General features: G+C 38.1%; 1 protein-coding gene across 4 annotated transcripts in view; it reads left to right on the top strand.

Annotated features, from left to right (window-relative positions):
- Window positions 1–26,466, top strand: part of FAM151B (family with sequence similarity 151 member B) — a 35,324-nt gene that overhangs the window by 6,640 nt on the left and 2,218 nt on the right. For 3 of the 4 annotated variants that reach the window (XM_046667627.1, XM_046667629.1, XM_046667628.1), the window contains 3 exons: window positions 5,617–5,782; window positions 14,762–14,979; window positions 17,490–17,625. In XM_046667627.1, coding sequence (XP_046523583.1) covers window positions 5,617–5,782; window positions 14,762–14,979; window positions 17,490–17,625 — 520 coding nt within the window. Of the gene's footprint in view, window positions 1–1,716; window positions 1,785–5,616; window positions 5,783–14,761; window positions 14,980–17,489; window positions 17,626–26,466 lie in introns of all 4 variants that reach the window. The other variant, XM_046667631.1, reaches the window with a different exon arrangement.

The following is a 26,466-nucleotide window of genomic DNA, read 5'->3' as shown; positions in this document are numbered from 1 at the left end:
AAAGGTATGCTGGTTCAAAAAGTAGAAAACATTGTCTTTTTGAGAATAAAAAATGTATTTTAAAAAAGCCTTTATAACATCTTTAGGAAAAATGTTGACTATAGTCACCAACTAAATGTATTAATAAAACTATACTAAATTGCTCCATTAGAGCACATAAACAATATAGGCAAAATATATGTTTAATTTCATTTCTATAAACATGCTTCTTTGAGTTTTGATTTGAGTGAGTGTAAATAGTAACTAGATTTGAGTGTAAATAGTAACTGAGGTTTTCTTCTTTTCTTTTGAAAACAAAGCTGTACAATCATTTGGTCTTTGGATAGAGAGATAATGTAGTTGAACCAATAGTAGTTAGATCCCCTTTCTTTTGCCCTCTTTCTTGGGAGAAAATAAATAATGAGGGGGAAAAGCCCTTTTGATATCTCAGCCTGGGGATGGGAAAAGTTGGTTTTGCTCAGGAGTCCGTGCGGCCAGGGGAAGCAAGGCAGATTTGGCTCTGGTCACAAGCTGGACCTCCTGCGGTTGGGGTGACGTGTATCCTGATGTGCAGACGTCCCCTCTGCTCTCCCTGAACTGGGAAATATGGTGACCGGGCAGTATCCCAAAGCAGAAGGATGCCCTGGCCTTCAAAAGCCTTCTCCCCAGGGCTGGGCGTGGGAGACTCAGGAGAGAGGCTGAGCAGCTCCCATCTCTGTGTCTCCAGGCCGGGCCTCCCTCTCTTCTGAGTATTAGTCTATCCGTCTACTTCGTTGGTGTTTTCACTTAGAGAGCTCACGTGCATCTCTAATTTAAGTTATTCAAAAGGAAATTCTTAATTATGTCTACTAACCTGTACTTCCTACAGTCTTTCCTATCTCAGTAAATAGCATGATAATCCTTCTAGAAACTTAAGCCAGAAATGTGGGAGTCATCGATTCTGTTTTCTTTATTTCTTGTATCTGGTCTATTATCCAAACATAGTTCTATTCCAAAATACATTTTGAATTGGTCCACATCTCTCTGTGTCTGCTGTCACCATCCTTGTCCAAGCCATCATGATCTCTCGTCCCTGTAGCTTCCCTTCTTATTCTTAAAGGAGACCTTCAGGGACATACTTTACTTGGGACCTGAGTCTCCCTGACACTGCCATTTAGTGATGTTTTTTTTCTGCTCATGGGAATGAATGGAGTTAACAAATGAAGACTCTATTACTCTTTTTTTTTTTAAAGATTTTATTTTTCCCCCCAAAGCACCTCGGTACATAGTTGTGTATTTTTAGTTATGGGTCCTTCTAGTTGTGGCATGTGGGATGCTGCCTCAGCATGGCTTGATGAGTGGTGCCATGTCTGCACCCAGGATCCGAACTGATGAAACCCTGGGCCGCCGAAGTGGAGTACACGAACCTAACCACTCGGCCACGGGGCCGGCCCCCTGACTATTACTCTTAAGCAAGAAATTCTCAGGCCTGTGTGCTCCTTTACAACTGCACTGATGGAGAACATAGAATGCCTACATATATTTTGCTAAACATCACACTTCATTGGTAATTCATGATTCCTTTTTAAAAATTAGACAAAAGCTTGACCCTTTGCAACTCAAATATGACATTAGAAAATTGAGTTGGAGATACCATGGACCCACAACCCATTCCCCCAATTTCTCATCCTGGGAAAGTAATAAAACAGATTAGATCATCCATTTTTCTGCTAATTCAGTTGCCCTGTTTCTCTACAGGCTGAAAAAGAGACTTCTCTGCATCTGCCCCGCATTGCCAGGGGAACCACACAAGCATCTTCAACCATGTGAGCAATCCCACCTTTGGCAGGGGACTGAAGGCTGTGTCGATAGAACCTGGATACAGCTTAGAATCGCGTTTGTAGAGCATAAAGGGAGTACAGAACTGGTGGGCCTTGGTCTCTCATCTGTACTTTACCTCATTATAAGCAAACGAACCTAAATGTGATCTAGCTTAGGGAAGAGAGATATAACAAACACCATTGGCTGCCTACTCCATCACCATTCCCCTTTTCTTCCTTCCTAAGACAACTCCCGTTTTATTAAGGTATCCGTCTCTGCTCCGTGCAACCGTATGGAAGCTGACTTCATTTCTAGCCCCAGGAGTGGATTAGAATAAGTTAATCAGCACTTGGAGTTCCCTTGATGGTTCATATTGTTCCCATAGTGGGCAAGTGATCTAACCTGGCTCACTCAGACCCAAGGAAAGTACTTATTATCCATAATTATCAAAGAAGAGTTCTGTCTTAAAACTGAAATACGCAAATGTGGAAGTATGTAACCCCAGTAGCCTTGGGATCTGCCTTACAATCATAATAGAAATCAGCCTTAAGATGAAGACAACACCAGGAACAGTAAAGAAGAGCCATGAAGACTGATAACATCATTGAGCTGCCGATGATACCACACCTGGAGCCCCCCTACCTCTGAACTTCCAGTTACATGAGATGATCAGATTCTTTATTAGCTTGAATCTGAATTTCTGTTAACTTGCAGCCAGAAGCATCCAGTGGATATATGAGTCAACCCTGATTTGGCAAATCATTTTCCCTGCTTCCACTTTTGTCCTGTCCAGCTCATTTTCTACCCAGCAAAGTAGTGTTTTTAAACACAGATCAGGCTTTTTTTGCTCAAAACCCCTTAATGTTTTTTCATTTAAAGTCCTTAATATGGCTGTTAGATGGGCACTCTTTTAGTTCCACCACTCTGGTTTCCAGGAGGAGAGAGTTTTCCCTAAATGCTTTGGCCTCTTGCCTCACTGATTATTCCTCTCACGGCGGTAAGGAGAATTTTTTGGTTTGTGGTTGATCTATCAAAGGTGCTGGGCAAAGGAGTGTGCTCCGGTCTCCTCTTCCACCTGGACAGTGGGAGGGCAACAGTCTGGATATTTGTATTTGCTGGAAATTTGCTTCAAAGAGGCAGTTCTAGAGTTTGGACTGGGAGGTGATGGTGGAAATCAGGAGTCAGCAAGCTCGTTTAGCTCTCAGCTAATACATCCTCTGACCTAGGCTTTTAGGTAACTAAGGTAATACTGTGAGCCTTATCTTCTGACTTGGCTATTTTATTTCTCAGAATCCATCTGGAGAATGGGATGCTGTTTATTGGAATCTTCAAACCACCTCCATAACCTGTAAAACCCTACGTAAACTGGCCTGTTTCTCCCACTTCATCTGTCACAGGGTTCTTAGATTCCAGCTCTGCCAGCCTTACAGTTCCTCACATAGCTAAGCTCTTTTCCTTCTCAGGCTGTCACAGATATACTTTCCTGGAGTACCCTTTGCTACACTTTGCTTGGCTAACCACTTACACATCCTTTGGTATCAGCTGAATTGCCATTTCCTCGAAGAGACTTTTCCTGATCCCAGAATCAAAATTCAGGGTAGCACCTTGTACTTTTCCTTCGTATGTGGCCTTTTGTGATGGGCTCCTTTCACTTAGCGTGTTTTCAATATTCATCTATGTTGTAGCATTTATCAATACTTCATTCATTTTTGTGGCTGAATAATATTTGATTGTATGGTTATACCACGTTTTGATTACCCATTTGGGTTTGTTTCCATTTCTTGGCTACTATAAATAAGGCTACTGTGAACATTTGTGTACAAGTTTCTGTGTGGACACACATTTTCACTTCCCTTGCATATGTGTCTAGGAGTGGAATTGCTAGGTCACATGGTGACTCTATGTCTAAGTTTTTGAGGAACTGCCAAGCTTTTCTAAAGCATCTGCACCTTTTTACATTCCACCAGCAGAGTGAATGAGGGTTCTGATTTCTCCACATCCTTGCCAACACTTGTTATTGTCTGTCTTTTTCATTATAGCCATCCTAGTGTGTGTCAATTGGTATGTCATTGTTTAGATTTGCATTTCCTTACAGCCTAATGATGTTCAGCATGTTCTCGTGTGCATATTGGTAAGTGACCCATATTTGCAGCTCAGTAGCCTTTTCAGCCTGTAGAAATTTGAGAGCCTATCTCTTTTCATTTTGAACTATCTTTTTGGATCCAAATGGATACAGCTCCATTAAAAATGTAGTGGGCTTTCTATATATCAAATTATAAACCATTCCTTTAATCAAAAACCTCATCCCCAAATCTCTTTGGGGTAGGCCTCTCTCTACTTTGGTCTGCCAGTTAAGATGCTGTGGGACAATACCCTTAAGATTCTAGAATTTCTTTTGTGTAACTCTGGGAGTCCATGAGCCACCATCTTTTTGAGGTCTTAACAAATGATCTTGTAGTTGCTTCCTTGATTTGATCTTGACCATGAGGCCATAGTTTACTAACAGCATCCTGAATTTGACTTTTGGTACTTTCAACATTCTGCGGGGAAACCTCTTTGGTCAAATCCACAAATTCATTTGGTACCCTCTCTATCTTCCTTCCACCATTTGCTACAAATGATAATGTAGCCCAGCGTTTCACCACTGTATAAAACAGGTTGTCTGTTCTCAAGCTTCCAGTAAGAATTTCCTCACTGCTCTTCCAACTTCCGTTAACAGTGCATTCCCTGCCTTTCTTGAATCCACCAGATCCTAAAGCTGGTGTCACATGTTTCAGGTTTTTGTTATGGCAACACCCCACTTCCAGGTAACTGTTTTCTATTGCTGGGTAATAAACTACCCCCAAACTTAGTGGCTTAAAATAACAATGACTTATTATTTCTCTTGATTTTGAGAGTCAGCTGGTGGCTCTCCCATTCTATGTGTTGTGGGTTGGGGACACTCCTGTTGCTGCATTTGGCTGGGAGCCCAGCTGGGCCCAGAAATTCTAAAATGGCCTCACTCACATGTCAGAGATCTTAATGCTGTCTGTCAGGCAGGAAGTCTTAGTTCTTCTTCGTGTGGCTTCTCTCCCTTGTCGTGGTCTCTGAGTCTTCACTAGTCTTGCCTGAACTTCTTTGCATGGTGGCTGGCTTTCAAGAGGATGAAAGCAGACGCTCCCAGGCCTTTTAAAGGCTAGGCCTAGAACTGAAAGTTTTACTTCCATTACCTTGGTCAAAACAAATCACAAGGCCAGCCTAGAATCAAGCAGAGGAGAAAGAAATGAGAAGAGAGGTATGAATGTGTGGGAGGAATTGTTGTCTACCATCTGACCTTGGAGTCACTCTACTACCGCCTGCTAAACACATTCACACCAAGTGACTGGTGGAGCTTATTGCTTATTCCAGGGATGTGTGCGCTTTTAAACAGTGGCCAAGCTTTAAGTCAAAGAATGGAATCTGTAACTTAGGGCTTCAAACATAGCAATAAATCTGTGGTTTCTAATTTGAGGGATGAGAAGATAAAATTACTATTTTTATTCTCAGAAACTTAAACAAATACTTATTAAGCCTCCCTTTGTATACTCACTTTGCTATGTACTTGGAAGAAATTAAATAATATGACAGCAGCTTAAGAGCTGTGTGACCTAGGGAAAGGCATTGAACTCCTCACTACCTGTTTGCTCATCTGTAAAAACTAAGGACAGCATATAAAGGCCTCGTCCAGTACCTGGCACTTAGTAGTTACTAGTTAATGTTAGTTTTCTTTCCTTCCTTTTATCCTCCTCAAAAGGAGACTGGACATGGCATCTTCTGTAGTCCTTGTTTTAATGAGATTGAGTTCTTTTATTTGGACAGGTACTGCTCACATGATAGAAGCCGATGTCCTTCTTCCAAGTGATGGATCAGAACATGGCCAGCCAATCATGGCCCATCCTCCTGAAACAAACAGTGATAATACCCTACAGGAATGGCTAGCTGAAGTTCTGAAGAGCAATAAAGGCATCAAGCTGGATTTCAAGAGGTATTTGTACAAATATGTTCAGTTTTCTTGTTGTTACAGAATAACTTTGGAGGAAGAAAAGATTAATAGCTTTATATATCTGTGCCTGACTAACTTTGTACTTTTATTTAAATTGAAAATGGAATTGCCAAGTAATATGTTTCAGGAATGGACCTGAGATCCATTGAATTATTTGCTAAAATTGTTTCTTGGGAATCTTTTGAGGCTAAAATTAAGTTAATTTTACAAAGCAATTTATCATAAGTGACCATTGTGATAATAGAATGGTAAATTTAAAATACTACTTTTGTTAAAAAGTAGTCCAGGAGACGAGAAACAAAGGAAATGCAGGAGAACAGGAAAACGAGCAATAAAATGGCAGCATTAGGCCCCCATGTTTCAATAATCACTCTAAATGTAAATGGATTGAATTCTCCAATCAAAAGACATAGAATGGCAGGATAAATTAAAAAAACAAGACCCAAGAATATGCTGCCTCCAGGAAATGCACCTCAGCCCCAGACAAACACAGACTCAGAGTGAAGGGATGAAAGACAATACTCCAAGCTAAAAATGAACAAGAGAAAGCAGGTGTTGCCATACTTTTATCAGACAAAGTAGACTTCAAGACAAAACAGGTAAAGAGAGACAAAGAGGGGCAGTATATAATGATCAAAAGGGCACTCCACCAAAAAGACATAACATGGGGCTGGCCCAGTGGCACAGCAGTTAAGTGCACAAGTTCCGCTTCAGTGGCCTGGGGTTTGCCAGTTCAGATCCGGGTGCGGAGATGGCACCACTTAGCAAGCCATGCTGTGGTAGGCATCCTACATATAAAGTAGAGGAAGATAAGCATGGATATTAGCTCAGGGCCAGGATTCCTTAGCAAAAAGAGGAGGATTGGCAGCAGTTAGCTCAGGGCTAATCTTCCTCAAAAAAAAAAAGACATAACACTTATAAATATATATGCATCCAACAAGGAGCACCAAAGTACATAAAGCAACAATTAACAAAACTAAAGGGGGATATCCTTTTATAGTAGGGGACCTCAACACCCCACTAACACCAATAGATAGATCATCCAGACAGAAAGTCAACAAAGAAATTGTAGAATTAATTTAAAAACTAGACCAGATGGACTTAATAGATATATGTACAACACTCCATCCGAAAACAGCAGGTTACACATTCTTCTCAAGTGCGCATGGAACAGTCTCATTATGTTGGGAAACAAAGCAAGCCTCAATAAATTTAAGAGGATTGGAATAATATGAAGCATCTTTTCTGACCATAATGCTATGAAACTAGAAATCAGTTACAAGAACTAAGCTGGCAATGGGGCAAAGATGTAGAGATTAAACAACATGCTACTGAACGACCAGTGGATCATTGACTAAATCAAAGGAGAAATTAACTATTATTTGGAGACAAATGAAAATGAAAACACACCGTACCAACTCATTTGGGAATGCAACAAAAGCTGTCCTAAGAGGGAAATTCGTTGCACTACAGGCTCACCTCAACAAACAAGAAAAATCTCAAACACCTAACAGAATTAGAAAAAGAAGAACAAACGAAGTCCAAAGTCAGTAGAAGGAAGGAAATAATAAAAATGAGAGGCAGAAATAAATGAAATTGAAACAAAAAAGACAGTAGAAAGGATGAATGAAACAAAGAGCTGGTTCTTCAAGAAAATAAACAAAATTGACAAATCCTTAGCCAGGTTCACTAAGAAAAAAGGAAAGAAGACTCAAATAACTAAAATTAGGAATGAAAGAGGAGAAATTGCAACGGATACCACAGAAATACAAAATATTATAAGAGAATACTATGAAAAACTATATGCCAACATATTGGACAACCTAGAAGAAATGGATAAATTGTTAGACTCTTACAACCTCCCAAAACTGAATCAAGAAGAAATAGAGAATCTGAATAGACCAATCACAAGTAAAGAGATTGAAACAATAATCAAAGGCATCTCCAAAAATACAAGTGCAGGACCAGATGGCTTCTCTGGAGAATTCTAGCAAACATTCAAAGAAGATTTAATACCTGTCCTTCTCAAACTATTCCAGAAAATTGAGGAAGATGGAGCACTTCCAAACACATCCTACGAAGCCAACATCACCCTGATATCAAAGCCAGACAACACAAAGAAGGAAAATTACAGGCCAATATTGCTGATGAACATAGATGCAAAAAATCCTGAACAAAATATTGGCAAACTAAATACAGCAATACGTTAAAAAGATCATGCACCATGATCAAGTGGGAGTTATACCAGGGATCAGGGATGGTTCAACATCCACAAGTCAATCAATGTGATACACCACATTAACAAAATGAGGAACAAAAACTGTATGATCATCACAATAGACGCAGAGAAAGCATTCAGTAAGATCCAACATCCACTTATGATAAAAATGCTCAATAAAATGGGTATAGAAGGAAAGTACTTCAACATAATAAAGGCCATATATGACAAACCCACAGCCAACATCATATTCAATGGGGAAAAACTGAAAGGTATCCTTCTGAGAACAGGAACAAGACAAGGATGCCCACACTCACCACCCTTATTCAACATAGTACTGTAGGTTTTGGCCAGAGCAATCAGGCAAGAAAAAGAAAGAAAAGGAATCCAAATCGGCAGTGAAGAAGTGAAACTCTCACTGTTTGCTGATGACGTGATTTTATATAGAGAAAATCCTAGAAAATCCATCGGAAAGCTACTAGAAATAATCAACAGTTACAGCAGAGTTACAGGGTACAAAATCAACTTACATAAATCAGTTGCATTTCTATACTCTAATAACAAACTAACAGAAAGAGAAATCAAGAACATAATCCCATTCACAATCGCAACAAAAAGAATAAAATATCTTGGAATAAATTTAACCAAGGAAGTGAAAGACTTATACAATGAAAACTACAAGACATTCCTGAAAGAAATTGATGATGACATAAAGAGATAGCAAGACATTCCATGCGCATGCATTGGAAGAATAAACATAGTTAAAATGTCCATAACACCTAAAGCAATCTACAGATTCAGTGCAATCCAATCAGAATCCCAATGACATTCTTCACAGAAATAGAACAAAGAATCTTAAAATTCATATGGGGCAACCAAAGACCTCAGATTGCTAAAGCAATCCTGAGAAAAAAGAACAAAGCTGGAGGCATCACAATCCCTGACTTCAAAATACACTGCAAAGCTATAGTAATCAAAACAGCATGGGACTGGTACAAAAACAGGCACACAGATTAATGGAACAGAATTGAAAGCCCAGAAATAAAACCACACGTCTATGGACAGCTAATCTTTGACAAAGGAGCTGAGAACATACAATGAAGAAAGGAAAGTCTCTTCAACAAATGGTATTGGGAAAACTGGACAGCCACATATAAAAGAATGAAAGTAGACCATTCTCTTATGCCATTCACAAAAATAAACTCAAAATGGATCAAAGAGTTGAAGTTAAGACCTGAAACCATAAGACTTCTAGAAGAAACTATAGGCAGTACACTCTTTGACATAGGTCTTAAAAGGATCTTTTTGGACACCATGTCTTCTCAGACAAGGGAAACAACAGAAAGAATAGACAAGTGGGACATATCAGACTAAAGAGCTTCTACAAGGCAAGTGAAAACAAGATTGAAATGAAAGACAACCCACCAACTGGGAAAAAATATTTGTGAATCATATATCTGACAAAGGGTTATTCTCCATAATATGTAAAGAACTCATACAACTCAACAACAAAAAATCAAACAATCAGATCAAAAAATGGGCAGGGAATATGAACAGACTTTTCTCCAAAGAAGATATACAGATGGCCAGTAAATACATGAGAAGATGTTCAACCTCACTAATCATCAGGGAAATGCAAATCAAAACTAAACTAAAATACCACCTTACACCTGTTAAATGGCTATAATCACTAAGACAAAAAATAACAAATGTTGGAGAGGGTGTGGAGAAAAGGGAGCTCTCATACACTGCTGGTGGGAATGCAAACTGGTGCAGCCACTATGGAAAACAGTATGGAGATTTTTCAAAAAATTAAAAATAGAAGTACCATATGACCCAGCCATCCCACTCCTAGGTATTTTCCCAAAGAACTTGAAATTAGCAATTCAAAGAGATCTTTGCATTATTCATTGCAGCATTATTCACAGTAGCCAAGACATGGAAGCAACCTAAGTGCCCATTGACTGGATAAAGGAGATATGAGATATATATATATATATCTCAATAAAATAACAATGGAATACTACTCAGCCATAAAAAATGACAAAATCTTCCCATTCACAACAACATGGATGGACCTTGAGAGTATTATGTTAAGAAAAATAAGCCAGATAGAGCAAGAGAAACTCTGTATGACTCCACTCATATGTGGAAGATGCACAAACACATGGACAAAGAGAACAGATTTGTGGTTACGAGGGGGAAGGAGGTGGGGGGTGGGCACAAAGGGTGAAGGGGCAAACCTATAAGATGACTGACAGATAATAATGTACAACTGAAATTTTTCAGTCTTGTAAACTATGATAACCTCAATAAAAAAAAGTCCAGGAGAGAGAGAATTGAGAGAATTTTGTTGAGGTAGTTAATGCATATCCTGCTTGATCCAGGTTACTATATTTGTGTATGGGGAATTATTTAGAGTTCTTCAATAACTAAAATATTCCTTAAAAATAGCATTTTGGAGGCACTGATAATGAAGAGCAAGATTAGGTATCATTTCCTTCACTCTGGCTGTCAGGAAATTTTACTTTTGTGGTGTTTTGGCAGTTTAAAAATTATGTAAAGCTAGGAATATATTGTGACACCACCAGAGCTCACTATAAGGCATGAAGGCAACTTCTATGGAAATCTAGGATTTGTGGTAAACCTACCTCATCTCTGAACAATTGAATTGTTATAAATTGAATTATCTCAAGAAATTAATAAAGATTTGGAAATCTTACTCATAGGGTTATTGAGATGACTCCACTCATTTGTAGTGGAGCCAAATATACCAGTAAACCTCATTATACTGTTAGTGAATGAAACAGCTGTTTAAAATCGAAAAGCTTTTAGGATGGTGAATGGTCCAACTCCATTTTATTGGCAAAGAGTCCCAGAGAGGTTAAGTGATTCACCCAAGAACGACAGCCAAGCGTGATAGCTGAGTTAGGACCAGATCCCAGGTTTCCTGGAGCCAGCTCAGCATTCTCTGTAACATGAAACAAAGCATTTGATCTTTAGTGCTCAGTGACTCAAAGTTTTAGATCTCCTTGCCTTTTCATGTGCTCGGTGTTCTGTGTGTTTACTACTGCCCCTTGAATTGTTCCCTGTGACATATGCTTTGGCTCCTCACCAGTCAGCTCAGCTCGTTCGTTCCTGAACAGGAGCAGCTGCCACAAAAGGGCTGAGCCACTAGAAAGATTTTGCAAGTTTTTTGGTCATAGTGTGTTTGAAGGGACTGCCAGTCTGGCTGGAGAGCTCATGCTCTGAACCAGAACTCTGCACTACCTTTGTAAGAGTAGCTGAGCCACCTGTTAGGTAAATTTTACTACTTCTTGTTTTGTGCCTCTAGGTTATTTTGTTTAGTATGCAAATAGTAACTAAGTAATGTAGAATGATTTTTAGATTTTACATGGAGTTTTAGCAAATAATTATTTTTTCCTTAGAATGTACATTTAACTACTTTATTGCAATTTTAAGTATGATTTTTACTTTATCATCCCCAACTTCTGAATGGAATTAATAGGAAAGTAAGATATGATACTCAGAAGTTTGACTTACAGGTAACTTTTTAGGAAAAAAACCCCAGTGTATAAAAACTAAATTTATATTCTTTCCTAGAGATTTAAATAAGTCCTACCAAAGAGAAATTTTAGGTAGTATTTTGATCGGGACTTCCCCTCTTCAAATGATCATCTTGGCAAACCTTTTGGCAGTTCTTAGTGGAAACTGAATACATGTAAGAAATTGAGAATATTGGCCACTGGTGGTTTTTTTTGTTTTGTTTTGTTTTTTAAGATTTTATTTTTTCCTTTTTCTCCCCAAAGCCCCCTGGTACATAGTTGTGTATTCTTCGTTGTGGGTCCTTCTAGTTGTGGCATGTGCGATGCTGCCTCTGCGTGGTTTGATGAGCAGTGCCATGTCCGCGCCCAGGATTCGAACCAACGAAACACTGGGCCGCCTGCAGCGGAGTGCGCGAACTTAACCACTCGGCCACAGGGCCAGCCCCTGGCCACTGGTGTTTTTGATTAGAATTACGTGGAATTTATAGATTAAGTGGGAGGGATGTGTCGTTTTGTCATATTTACAACATGGAGTCTTCCAGGTGAGGAACATGGTATGATATTCCTTGTCGTATATATTCTCTTTTGCTATTTGCCAAAGTTTGTCCTCAGTCCTTTTTTTCCCCCAAAAAAATATTGGGGCTTTTCCTCCACATTTATTCTTTTAGGATTATTTTGTCGAGTTCCAGAAAAATAAGAACTACAACAAAAAAAGTTTTATTTTCCTTAGTAAGGTTTTGTGTTTTTCTCAATGTAGGTTTTGTTTGTCTTATTTAAGTTTCCAGTAAGGGAGAGCCTCATTACTGCAGTCTGTGTTAGTGATAATTAAAATATGTACATGTATAATGGAACAGGAGTTCTGGTTCAGAGCATGAGCTCTCCAGCCGGACTGGCAGTCCCTTCAAACACACTATGACCAAAAAACTTGCAAAATCTTTCTAGTGGCTCAGCCCTTTTGTGGCAGCTGCTAGTGTTCAGGAATGAACGAGCTGAGCTGACTGGTGAGGAGCCAAAACATATGTCACAGGGAACAATTCAAGGGGCAGTAGTAAACACACAGAACACCGAGCACATGAAAAGGCAAGGAGATCTAAAACTTCGAGTCACTGAGCACTAAAGATCAAATGCTTTGTTTCATGCTACAGAGAACACGTGTCACAGCTTCTCAGGTTTAACTGCGCAGTGCTTTGCGTGTAGCAGACACTTGATATATGCTGGTGGAATTTTAATTTTGGGGAGAAAATGCTTTTTGAGACTAGATAAGTCTCCATCTGAAAAGATGGAGAACCGATCTTAAACAGGCCTGTGTCGGATTACCAAACTGAGAAAGCCGAAAAAGTTCCCTCTGGAATGTAAACTGGAAATTAGTGTTTAAGCCGACCTCCACAGGCACCAGATTTCTGAAGAAATCAGTCCTTTACGGAAAAAGAGAGGTCGATGGCGGCAGATGTGCATGGATTAGTTTCAGGGTTTCCCCTGCTTCACCCATGCAGAGCGGAACCCCGTGGGGACTCGGCTGCTCCTGTGGGACTTGCAGACAAGCAAACTTTGGAGTCACAGGCACAAGTTGCTTGCTACCAAAAATGAGGGACTTTTGTAGGAAATACGGTGCCAGATCTCAGAATTGTGGTTTTAACATGGTATTGGTACCCTTCAAGGCAGAAAGCATTTGAGGCAGAGAAATGACAGCATCTAAATTACATTTGAGGCAGAGAAATGACAGTATCTAAATTAGAGTCTTCAAGGTCCAGCATTAGAGTTTATTAATCCACTAAAATCTGGGGCCTCCATTTCAGGGGCAGAAGAGTGAGAAAAAAGAAGCTGACCACCTGGGAGCAGTGCGAAAGGCTGGAGGCTGGCTTCCTCTGGTTTTAATGCACAGTATCCTTGCTCACTAATAAGTATGACCCAATAAATAATGAGATTATCAGTGTCTCCTCTTAAAGTAGAAGGTCCAAGAAAAGTAGAGTGAGTGAAGAGTGACGAGCCTAGGCAGAAGGATTCCGGCCCCTCAAGAAGGAAGAGGGAAGAGTGAGGAATGGGTGCTAAGTGTCCTCCCCTCCACACCCATCTCCCACATTCTTAGCCTCCCATTACAGTATTCACTAAAAGCTAATTTTCTGGGGCCACGTCAGGGCCGAGTGGTTAAGTTTGCGTGCTCTGCGTCGGCAACCTGGGGTTGGCCGGTCCCGATCCTGGATGTGGACCTGCGCACAGCTCATCAAGCCACGCTGTGGCAGTATCCCACATAGAGAAACTAGAATGACTTACAACGTGGATATACAACTATGTGCTGGGGCTTTGGGGAGAAAAAAAAAAAAGAGGAAGATTGGCAACAGATGTTAGCTCAGGGCCAATCTTCCAAAAAAAAAAGAAACTAATTTTCTTAGAAATGAATAGAGGCCCTAAAGGTTCAGAAGAGATTCAAAATTATTAGTGTAGTTTTCCAGTAAAGTTAGTGTATATATTTTTAAAAAGTAAAAATTATGTAGGCTGATTAAAACTTGATTGTTTCAAAATCTATAGATGTCAGAATAGATGTAGAGAAGTATAAAGAAGGAAGCTGCTTTTTTATTTAAAAGTAACTAAAATATAATTGTCTCTAGTTCCCAGAAAAGGAGTTTACAATAAGGGGGAAAAAATTAAGTTAATAAAAGCTTTAAGGAAATGTTGTAATTTTATACTTTGCAGTCATTTTTAGAAATGTGTTTATGTGTCCAGATTCACACAAGAATGCATGAAGGAAAAGAGAGCTTTTCTCCACGGTCGTGGCCAGTACTGGAGACACAGTGTTTCCATCAGTGTGAATTTGCAGGATATGAGTATATCTAATTTTTAAACCATATTTATACATTCTCTGATGAGTGAATATTTATGCTTTTCTTAAATTGTTTTTATACTGAGTGATCATAATACAGAATTTTGAAACCTCTATCTGTCCACAAGTAGTAGCATTATTCATATATTTATAGAACTGTTAAGGTGCTTTCATGAGTAATAAACATAAATCAACATTTTGAGATATGGCATATGTTAATTTTCCCCTCTGGTGCTGTGTGATCTTTAATTTTATTTAATTCAAGCGTTGTTGTATTCCACTTTTATTATGAATTTGAGAGCATTAAAACTATTGGTCTGAAAGAACTTTTTACTTTTACTTTAGGAATATGTCTCATTGACAACAAACTGTGTTTTCAGTCTGGCAGCTGTCGAGCCATCCCTGATGCTCTTGGAGAATGTGAAGAGGCATCTGAAGCGTCCCGTGTGGATTAATGCTGATATTCTTCCTGGTCCAAATGGACATAGCAGAGTAGTGGATGCAAAACCTTTCATAGACACTGTGACATCCTTCTTTCCAGATGTGACACTTTCCCTGGGTTGGACAACAGGATGGCATCCTGAGAAAGTCAATGAAGGTAATAATTTAAAAAATATATATCTTGTTGGTCAAATTAAAATATACTCCAAATATAAAAATAACACCTTTAAATACAAAACCAAAACACATTTCACAAAATCTAAGACCTAATGGAGAGAAAGATCTGGCCTTAAAGATGTGTGTATGAGTCTTCTTTCTGTTGTTTCAGATAGAGAGACACTGCATTCACTGTTGATGTTTGTCACCAAGTTTCCATGAGAAATATTTATTTGCAAGGTCTAGAATCACCAAAGCTGCCTCTTTACATACTTTAAACAAATCCTGAGTTGGTCTCTTTGAACTTGTAAAATATTCTATACTCTTTTTACCTTGAAGCAAACTCCCTATGTCAGATGAAAGATAAAGAAGTGGTAATCAAAGCTTTTCAAGCCACGTGAGGCCAGAAGCATGCAGGGTGTGCTTGCAGAGCACAAGTTCTGCCACCTAGACGCTGGAAGGGAACCTTGGTGCCCCCCCCCACTCTCTTTGGCTGGACAGGGGAGGCCATGAGACTACTGTCAGCTGGATCGCTGCTTTCCCTTCACATATTCCTACACATGGAATTGAGTATTCACCTTCTTTTTCCTGGCTGAAACTTATTACACTGTTTGGATTCATCTTTCTGTTTCTTCATACAGTCATGCACTGCATAACAACGTTTCAGTCAATGACAGACCATATATACAATGGTGGTCCCATAAGATTAGTACCATACAGCCCGGGTGTGTAGTCGGCTGTACTATCTAGGTTTGTGTAAGTACACGCTATGATGTTCGCACAACAACAGAATCACTTAACCACGCATTCAGATGTCTCCCCATCGTTAAGCAACGCATGACTACATCTCTGGGTAGTGATTTCCAGGTAAACGGCCAGTAGGCAATCAGATGCTCTGAGACACCTGTCCACATGGTAAAAATAATAAACTAAGAAGGTATTTAGGGTCTCTGGAGATGTTAACCCTTATCCTGTGTTCAGGGCATTCATTTTTTACTTATTTGCTGTTACTGTTTTTAGATGTGAAGTTTTTAAGTCTAACATGAGATTAGAATAACTGCTCTCTGGTGAATAGTGACATTTAGGTTATAACCCCCTGGACCAACACCTGATATGCTTGAGAGAAAAAATAATATGCTTTATTAATTCTATTTTAATTTTTATTAGTTTCATTAAAGAATATAACATGTAATTCAAAATGTTTAAAGAAGGGAAACTAGAAACAAGTTAGTAACTTCCTTTTGCTTCTAAAACTCCTTTTAGTCACTGTTCAGTCTAACTGACTTCAACCTCGGCTTGACGTGAGTTAACCACGTGTGGATCTGTAAGTCATGCTGGTGTTGGATGTTTCCAGGCTGCCCTCTCGTCTCATGACCAACACATGCTTCATCCCCCTGACTTCTTATGCCACAAATTTAGAACAGAGAGTTTATAAGTCTATAGTCATGTAAGTGTAGCTCCTGTTAACAATCCCTTTTTCTAATTAAAAAGATATAATTTTCCAGATTTTAAAGGAAAGCAGACATTTCCCTTCTTTCATGTGGAATTTACTGCTAAACTAACACAGTCATGTAGACTTTGTGTAAAATGTTCCTTTACTGACTAAGACTTTTTACAACCTACTTTTGATAGAGTTTGAGGTTATTTAAGGAATATATAAATTTTTTTCTGAAGCTATTTATAAATAAGCAAGTGTGTTTTCCACAATGTCTTAATATGATTTAAAACATATATCATATAAGACAATTTTACCACTATTTCTATTTTAGATAAATGTATGAGTAATTTGGACTAGCCCAAAAAAAAATTGAAGTTAATTATTACTTAAATAGCTAGTAAATACCTAGCAGCTATCTTTCTCTTGGAAAAGAAAATTTAATTAACACAAATGGAAAATCTAAGTTTATAGAGACTGTTAATGATGCAAATGTACCTAAGAGCCTTAAAATCTTGAAAATATAGTGTCAAAATTTGCTTTTTTTGTACTTGAAAGATTAGTAAATGCTTTTTAGAATTTTCATTTGCTGTTAAATTTGCTCTAGGTTACTCATGGCATGATTTTAGATTTAATTTTTTGTCTACATTTTCCACTCAAAATATTTTCTTCCATTAAGTGATATTTTAATTCACTCTGACTCCAAATGGAAATTTTTATGAATTACCTGTGAAGTTACCTATTCATAGGTAGTTTAGTGTTTTTTTTTTTGGAGGAAGATTAGCCCTGGGCTAACTACTGCCAGTCCTCCTCTTTTTGCTGAGGAAGCCTGGCCGTGAGCTAACATCCATGTCCATCTTCCTCTACTTTATACGTGGGATGCCTACCACAGCATGGCTTTTGCCAAGTGGTGTCGTGTCCGCACCCAGGATCCGAACCGGCGAACCCTGGGCTGCCGAGAAGCATAACACGCGAGCTTAACCTCTGCGCCACCGGGCCGGCCCCAGTAGTTTAGTTTTTTATTTAATTGAATTTTAGGATTCCAGTTAGAAAAGTTAAATTTCTTTTCATTTCAGGTTACAGTTGGACAATGGTGAAAGAGATGGAATATATATGCAATGAGCTAAACCAGCCTGTGACGTTTCCTGTCAGAGCAGCGTTAGTCCGGCAGTCTTGTTCTCAGTTACTTTGGCTGTTAAAGAAATCACACAGGTATGTGTAAGTTTAACAGTGTAGTGTGTGCATGTGAGTATGTGTGAGAGACAGAGACAGAAAGAGGAGGAAACCTGATTATGTAAAGCCTGTGTGTGAGAGGAAGATAGAGATGGAGAGAAGGAACACTGGTTCCGTGAGCGCAGACTCCCTCACCAGAAGAAAGCTCCTGGGTGAGCCTTAACTTACTTCACGTCGTGTCTTTCACCGCTATTCCTCACAAAAGTTTTTGCCCATGTTGGGTGCCCAGTGAATGTGTGGTGTTTTTTTCATTATGTTATACATTCACGAAAAGTTGCAAGTGGATAAAATAGTTTCCCTTTGAATTCTATCATAATTTCAGAAGTCTTTTCCATATAAAAATTTTATTATTTTAGTATGTAATAAAAATTAGTTGGACCACCTGTTAAATTTTAAAATATGTTACAAAGGTACAGATATTGAAACAATTTTGATACTGTCTTTTTAATAGACTCGTCAATAGAACAGCAGGGAAAGTCCAGAAATAAACCCAGCTGTACCATGGGACTTAAGATAGGAAAACACTGGCATTTCAAGTCATTGGAGCCAAAGTTCAACAATCTGTGTTGGGACAACAAGCTGACCATGTAGGAAAAACAAAGCTGGCACCTTCCTGAGTCCACACTCCAAAATCAATTCCAGATGAATTAAAGACTTGAACCTCAAACATAAATGCATAAAGAAGCAGCAGGAGGTGATTGTTTATATAGTTTCAGAATGCAGAAGACCTATCTTAGTAAGGCACAAAATCTAGAAGCTATAAAAGGAAAGTTTCCTATATTTGAATACATAAAAATGGAAAGAGTCTGGTAAAAATATCCTCAATTACATATATCAGATAGATACAAAGAATTCTAACAAATAAAAAATTTTCACAAGTCATCCAGAAAAAGACCCGGTTTGATAATTGACTATGTCGTGGAGAGTAAGGGAAGCTGACACTCATACAGTGAAGTATCCGTGCTCCTGCAGATGTTGGATTTTTACTGAATGCCTTTTCTGTTTCTATGAAAATAACCGTATTTTTCTCCATATATCTATTAATAACATAAATTATATTAATATTTCATAATATTGAACCATCCTCACGTTTCCAGAATAAACCCCACTTGATCATGATTTGTCATTCTTTTAAGGTGCTGCTAAATTTTATCGCTAATATTTTAGTTAGAATTTCTGCATTTGATAATGAGATTGGTCTGAATTTTTTTTTTCTTTCTCAGTTTTAGGTATCAGTATCAAGTACATTTCATTAAAAAAACTAGGGACCTTTCCTTCTTTTTATGTGTTTGGGATGTTAAAAATAGCATTGAAATGGCCTGTTCCTGAGTTTTGGTAAACTCATCAGTGAAACCCTCTGAACCCACTGGTTTGGGGGAAGCTTAGCTCATACAGTCTTTGCTATTTCTCACGTGGTAAATGGTCTGTTTTGATTTTCTGTTTCTTTAGGAGACAATTTTGATATATTGTATATTCCTGGAAAATTGTTCATCTCATCCAGGTTTTAAAATTTATTTACGTACAGATGATTAAAATAGTTTCTTATTCTTTCAGTTTCTTCTATGTCATTAAAGTAGTTTCCTTATTTTGTTTATTTGAGTTTTCCCCCTTGTTTCTTGATTAAACTGGATAATGATTTCTCTCTCATTTTTTTAAGAACCAGATCTTGGATTTATTTATTTTTCTGGTTTATGATTCACTGATCTCTGCCTTTTATCTTTTGAAATTCTGCTTTACATAGTTTCTTCTAGTTTCTTGAGTTGGATGCTCAACTTATTTATTTTCATTTTTCTGTTTATTAATATAAGTATATAAGACTAAACTTTTTTCTCTGACCACTGATTTAGCTGTATCCCATTGTTTCCAGTGTGTAGATTTTCATCATTGTTAATTCATTAATATTCTGCAATTGTGGCTTTTTCTCAAAAGTTGTCTAAGAGAAATTGTTTTAGGCATGTAGGTGGTAGAATTATTTTTTTATTTTGGCTTTGTTAATAGTTTTCAAGGTTTATTGTATTGTAATCAGATGATGTCTATATTATTTCTACTTTGTGGACTATCTTAAGGTTGTCTTGATGGCTTGGATATTTGTCTGAGTCATGTATTGTATGAGGATGTGGTTTGGCTGTTATAGGGGAAACCTAAATTAACAACAGCTTAGACAAGTCTATTTCTCTCTCACGTAACTGGGAAAGCTTACATAGTCCAGCGCTGGTTTGGCACCTCCACAGTGTCAGGGACCCAGAACCCTTCTGTCTTGGTGCTCTGCTTTCCTTAGGATGTTGACCTCAGAATATGGTCAGATCGATTCCTGCCATGTCTGAATTTCAGTTGGTAGGAAGGAGGGAAAAAGAGAAGCTCAGGTCATGGCCCTTTCTTTTAAGGGCATGGCTTAGAAGTTGCACACGCCCATTGGCTATAACTTAGTCATGTGCCGATACCTGTGTGCAGGTGCAGCTGGGCATGGAGCTGTTATTCTGCACAACCTTGGGTCTAGTTAGAATTCAGGGGATCGTTATGTAAGAAAGAAAGGAGAATGGATGTTGGAGTAAGACTACTAGTTTCTGTGACACATTAACATACATAATTAGTTATGTTAAGTCTTATACCCTCCTTTTTGTGTGCTTTTAAAAACATTTTTAATTTAATCCTTTGAATAAGTAATACATTCACACAGTTCAAAAACCAAAGAACAGAGTCATACCGTGAAAAGCCTCTCTCCCCGCCACCCAGTCCTGCCCGCTCACTGACCACAGTGGTTCGTTTATTAATCAACCACGGTTAGTAGTTTCTTTGTGCATGTAAGAGTGAATACAAATATAGATTCTTATTTTCTCCTCCTTTTTAAACAAAAGGCAGCATATTATATATCTTGCTTCTGTTGTGTTCTTTGCTTTTTTTTTAACTTAGCAGTACATCTTGGAGCTCTTCTCAAGGTTCCTCATTTTTCTTTTCTGGGTGCATCATATTTATGTGTGTCTTATAGTTTATTTAACCAGTCTCCTGTTGATGGACATAAAGGATAGTTCTAATCTTTGATATTACAAACAATGCTGTAGTGAATAACCTTATGAGTGTACCATTTTTCGTGTATGAAAATATATGTCATCTTTACTTTTTTGGCCATTTGCTCTCTTATGGACTAAAAGAGTTAGTCTCCAACTATTGAAGTATTTTTGTCTGTTTCTTCTCATACCTTTGTAGTTTTTGCTTATTAAACGTTCATCATATATTATTTGGTGCATATTCATATCTGTTTTATCTTCATTAAGAATTCTACCTTTATTATTGGTCCAGCCCCGATGGCCTAGTGATTAAAGTTCAGGGTGCTCCACTTTGGCAACCCGGATTTGGTTCCTGGGTGTGGAACCACACCACTTGTGTGTCATTGGCCATGCTGTAGTGGTGGCTCACCTAAAAAAAGGAAAGAAAGAGGAAGATTGGCAACAGATGTTAGCTCAGAGAGAATCTTTCTCAGGAAAAGAAATATAACTAAAAAAAGAATTATACCTTTATTGTTAAAGGATCTCCTTGGTCTTATTTAATGATTTTTTAACCTAAATTCACACTGTCTTCCTCTTTATTTGTCTTGAATAACTTTGCCTTATTCTTTTCTTTGAAAAATAAATTTATAGAGTTTTATTTTTCATTGACTCTTTTGAGGGTGATTTATTGTCATTTTAAAAAAATAGTTTTAAACGTATCAAAAAGTTGCAAAAAATTACTACAGCTCCTTTACCCAGATTCCAAAATCACCATTTCCTGCGTTTGTCCATTTTCTCTCTCTCTCTTTTTCTGTTTGTATTTTTTCTGGCATGATGCCTCATCATCCTTAAGTACTGCAGCGTGTACCTCCCCAGCTAGGGCGCTCTTCTGTGTGGCTACTAGGCAGCTTCCCTCTCAGGAAACCAGCATTGAGGCAACACTACCATGTAGTCCACAGACCCCGTTCAGATTTTACCAACCATTCCAACAATGCTTTTTATTTCCTTGTGGTCCAGGAAACTCTCCAAGAACATGCATTGCATTTAGTTGTCCCCTCTCGTCAGTCTCCTTCAATCTGGAATAGTTCCTCAGTCTTTCTCTTTCATATACTTGACACTCTTAAAGACTGTAGGCCTTTTATTACGAAGATGTCCTCAATCTGAGTCAGTTCGATATTTCCTCATGACAAATTTCAGGTCTTCCATTCTTGGCAAGCTCATCATTTACTTTCTCATCATTTACTTCCCCAGTTCTCAAATCATCCCTTTAAGCATCCCTGCTTGATTATAGTGGCAGATGGTATTTAGGAAGCAAAACCTGGGAGTTTAATCATTGCTACTAGGGTGTCATTGCTTCTAGGTCCTCTCAATGGACAGAGCTGAGGGATATATGTGTGTGTAGATGTGTGATTATGGTCTGTGTGTGTACGTATGTATATATAAACACATCTATACAGACATACACACACACACCTGCCTACATATACATCTATAACCATTTCTAATCTGTGTGTATGTATATTTATATTTTTTATTTGTTTGTTTGTTTTTTTAAACAACCCATGAGTTCATACTGATACTTCCAATTTCAACCCAACTCCTCAGGGTTCTTTCTAGCCTTCTCTCTTTCCATGTTGTTAAATTCCTTATCAGATGCTTTGATACCTGGCTTCCATTAATCTAATTGGACAGTCTTTTTCTTTTAAAAGAAGAATTTAACTTATTTACACTTGTTTATAACACAGATATGTTTGCTCTTGTTTCTGTTATTTTTTTGAAACTAGTACACTTGCTATTGTTATAGTTTTAAAAAACATTTCACTGTAGCTATTTTCTTTGTTTCATATTTTTAATTCTGATAATTTAAGTTACTTTTTTTTCCTATTTGTTATTTATTTCTGCTACTTTCTAAAATATGCTTGATCTACTTCTTTACAAATACCCATTGAATTCTATGAGCAATAATAAAATTAGTGCATTTCTTCCCCCTTCTCACCTCATTTTAGTTGGCCGTACTCTCTTAATGCCCAACTTTGTGCTTCATACTGGATCGTAGATTGGCTGCCTGGAAATTCTTGGCTCACAGGCCTGTCCAGGAAGATTGCGAAGGCGTTGCTCTCCTGCTCTCTAGTGTGAGTGTTGACATGGACAAGTGTGAAGCCAGCCTGATTATTTTTTTGCCTTAAAAGTGACTTGATTGGTGAGGATGGAGAGGATGGCAGGAACTGAATGTAGAAAGGGCTGTTTGTCTCTGAGGCTCAGTAATTTTACTAGAATATGTCTCAATATGGACCATTCTGCACCAGTTTTCTCAGGGGTTGTGGTGTTCTTTTCAATATGTAGGTTCAAATGTTCTTCTTTTCTGAAGTATTTCTGTGAATTTTATTTTTAAATGCTTGTCCTATTGCATTTGTAACACTGTTTTCTCTTTCAGGGACTCCAGTTATGAATATGCAGCTCTCCTTTCCCTATCTTTGGTATCTATTATTTTCTCTTTAGACTTTCTTTTCTTTTTATTTATTTGCATTTTATTTTACTTGATTTTATGATTTGTCTTCTGTGTCCCGTACAATATTTTCAACAATATCTGTTCTCCCTTGAATACCTTCAGATTTCCCCTTATTTCTGTAATAGTATTAATTTTCTACTTTTTTCCTCAGATCTGCCACTTAGAGTTTCGTCATCTGTTTTCTTTCATCTTGCAGCTTCTTCCCTGAGCTCATATCTCTGCTTTGTGTTCTTTCTTTAAAGAGGTAATGGCATCAGTTAGAAAGTTTGGTAATGGCTTTCATCTGCTTTCTAGCATTCTTTTCTTTTTGTTTTACATCTGTTTCAGCTGTCTGAAAGTTTTTTAAAGATGCGGTTTTTATTTCTCCATTTGCCATTTGTTTTCCCTTATGTTTTCTTGTACTCTCTTGTGTAGAACCTCTGCCAAATTTATTTTGATTGCTCTACTTTAAAGAAAGTGAGTTTTTCCTGGACCAGCTACTTGCCCAAAGTTTGTCTGGAGAGGCACCAGGACTATGCTCCTGAGGACCCAAGTCTCATGTGTGCATTTTTTTAGCCTCTGACTTCTCCTCCATCAATGGAGATGGGCAGTTGCAGTATCTCTAAGTAGAGACTTTCATCTGTCTCTTAAATTTAAAATTGTGGGTTTTGACAGGAACAGGCTGATTCCTAAAACTATGGCTTTCCTCTGTTAGCTCTTTCCTTGATTCCACTGCTTTTTGGGACCAAACTTAATCCAGGGACCCACTCCCAGTGTTGCAAAGTGTTTGGGTGGAACATGCCCTCATGTAGAAGTGTCTTTGTGGGCTTTCTCTGTAGTCTGCGTGCCTGGTCAGGTGCCCTCTACCTCCTCACACGCCCATCTGGCCTCAGTCTCCGTTGCTACCGGGAACCTTTTCGCCTGTTTTGTAATTTGCAGTTTCAGCTCTTTCTTGATTTCATTGAAGATGAGATTTCTGTTTTCGTTCTTTTTGCTGCATTTGGGTGATTCCTAGGAGAAAAAGGAGGCAGTGCTGACTTTATAAAGGCTGCCATATTCAAATAAGAAGTTCCTGCCAGCCCACATCTTTTGTTGTCTACCCCTCAATTTCCTTACCTTCCTCTTCCTATGCAGTCAATTACTCTCCCGAAATTTCTCCTTTGAGGATCGCACTGTGTTCGAGCCAAATTCTTAACCTCTGCAGCATTTAGGTTCTGCTGGTCACCCTCCATTTGAACTCCTGTCCTTTGGCTGATGGCTCTGCACGAAGTGGGTCTTCTCCTTCTCTGTCTCGTTCTCCTTTGTGTTGTATTGTCCATTTGTTTTCCTCTATCCCTAATTTTGGGTTTCTCTTAACTCCATCTCTTTCAGCGTCTTTTTTTAAATATGAAAGGTAAAACAACCAAGCTTTAATGGACCATATCACTAGAGAATATCTTCATAATTGGGGATAGGAAGAAATTCTTAAACAAGACAGAAAAATCACTATCCATAGAGGATATATTTGAGTAATTTGAATAGATTAAAATTCAGAAATTTTTTCCATCTAAAAATACCAGGAAGAACATGAACAGGTTAGGCACAAAGTTGGGGAAGATTTTTGTAACTCAAAAAGGCTCTAATACGGAATTTATAAGGAACTATATATTCTGTTATTTCTGTGTCACTATTTGCTCTATTATTGAATGACAGTTGGATTGTTTCATGGTTTTGACTGTTTCAAAGAGTGCAGCTGTGAGCAGTCATGTATTTTATACACACACACACACACATCCTGGTGCACATGTGCCTGCATTTATAAAGGTTGCATAGGAAGGCAACTTGTAGGAATAGAATTTCTAGGTCATAGGTTATTCATATTTTCAACTTAAGTAGATAAGGCTAAATTGTTCTCCAAAGAAAATGAATAAACTGCAGCTACGTGTTTCAACTTGGGTAGGTTTTACAAACAATATTCAGCAAAAGAAGCAAGACCAAAAAAAATATTATATACCATATGGTTTCATTTATATAAAATTAATTAGCAGGCAAAAACTAAACTGTATTGTTTAGGGATGGATATATAGGTGGCTAGCAAGAAGAAAGTAATAACGAAAGAAAATAAAGAAAACCACGAAGATGGTACCACAAAAGTCAAGGTCGTGAGGACTCCAGTGGGCAGGAGAGGGTGTGACGGGGCAGTGACATACAGGGGCCTCCTGAGGTGCTGGCCACGGTCCGTGTCTTGATTTGTGTTTTGGTTACACTGGAGTTCATTTTATAATAATTTGTTAACATGTACATTTATGTTTCATGCATTTTTTCCTATGTATGTTATTTCACAATAAAAAGGGCTTAAAAAATGAAACCTGAGAATTGATTTGAGTGAATACAATTTAAGATACCCTTAGGCAATTTTATTTTTCCTATTTCAGATTAAATTCAATGGAGGATTAAGAGAGACAAAAATAATACTGGAAAGCTCTCCTTTTAACCTAAACTCATATCTGTGTCCTTTTATAAGGTTTGTCACCGTGGTGCTCAAATAAAGTAATAAAGATGCCATTTTAGCAAAAACGTAGGTTTTTAAAGTAATTCTCATTTTTTCTTTTCTGTGTTCTCAGCTGTAGTTTAAAAATTCTTTTTGGTTTTCCACATAATACTGCTGGGGAACAAAATCCAAAGCACTTTTCTCTGCTACATTTTCAGGATGATGTCACCATCCTGAAGGACAGAAACGTGTCAATATAACAGGAATATATACCATGGTTAGACTATTTCTTATCATTAGTAGAAGAAATGCTTTGGAGATTTTCCCCTGCATTCTGACATGTTTATGGGGAAAAGCAATATGAAACTACTTAACAGCTTTGCATTTTCCTAGACTCTAAAGCAATAGGAGTAATGTCACTAGAAAAGATGAAAATATAAAATTTAAATAACATTAAAATTCTGAGCATATTCTTACATCCATAATAAATCTGCATATATTATTGTTTCTTTTTACCTCCAGAAGTAGATCTAAATTTATTCTGTTTGGCCTTAGTGACCCCTCTTGGCATTCTTGTATCTCATGCAAAAACCCCCAGAAGGGACAATGGGGCCGCTTAGAAGTGTGATGCTTGGGTCTCCTCACAGCCCTTGCAGGTGTGCGTCTCACTCTGTGCAGCCACTGAAGAAGCCTGGGCAGAGCTGCAGTTCTGTGCAGGAAACAGATTCCCTGATGAGCAACACAATCTCCTCAGTTCTTTTGTCCCAAATTTGGCCCATTTCCAGTGCTACCAGTCTGGTTTCTAAAGCCATTTAACAGTCCTGTAATTCAGATACAGCAGTTACCTAATTTAAACAACAGCCATGTGAATTTTTTTC

This window comes from Equus quagga, chromosome 7 (assembly GCF_021613505.1).
Source record: "Equus quagga isolate Etosha38 chromosome 7, UCLA_HA_Equagga_1.0, whole genome shotgun sequence".
Taxonomy (NCBI): Eukaryota; Metazoa; Chordata; class Mammalia; order Perissodactyla; family Equidae; genus Equus; species Equus quagga.
The sequence above is the reverse complement of the archived record's forward strand: the minus strand, read 5'-3'. Positions and strand labels throughout refer to the sequence as shown.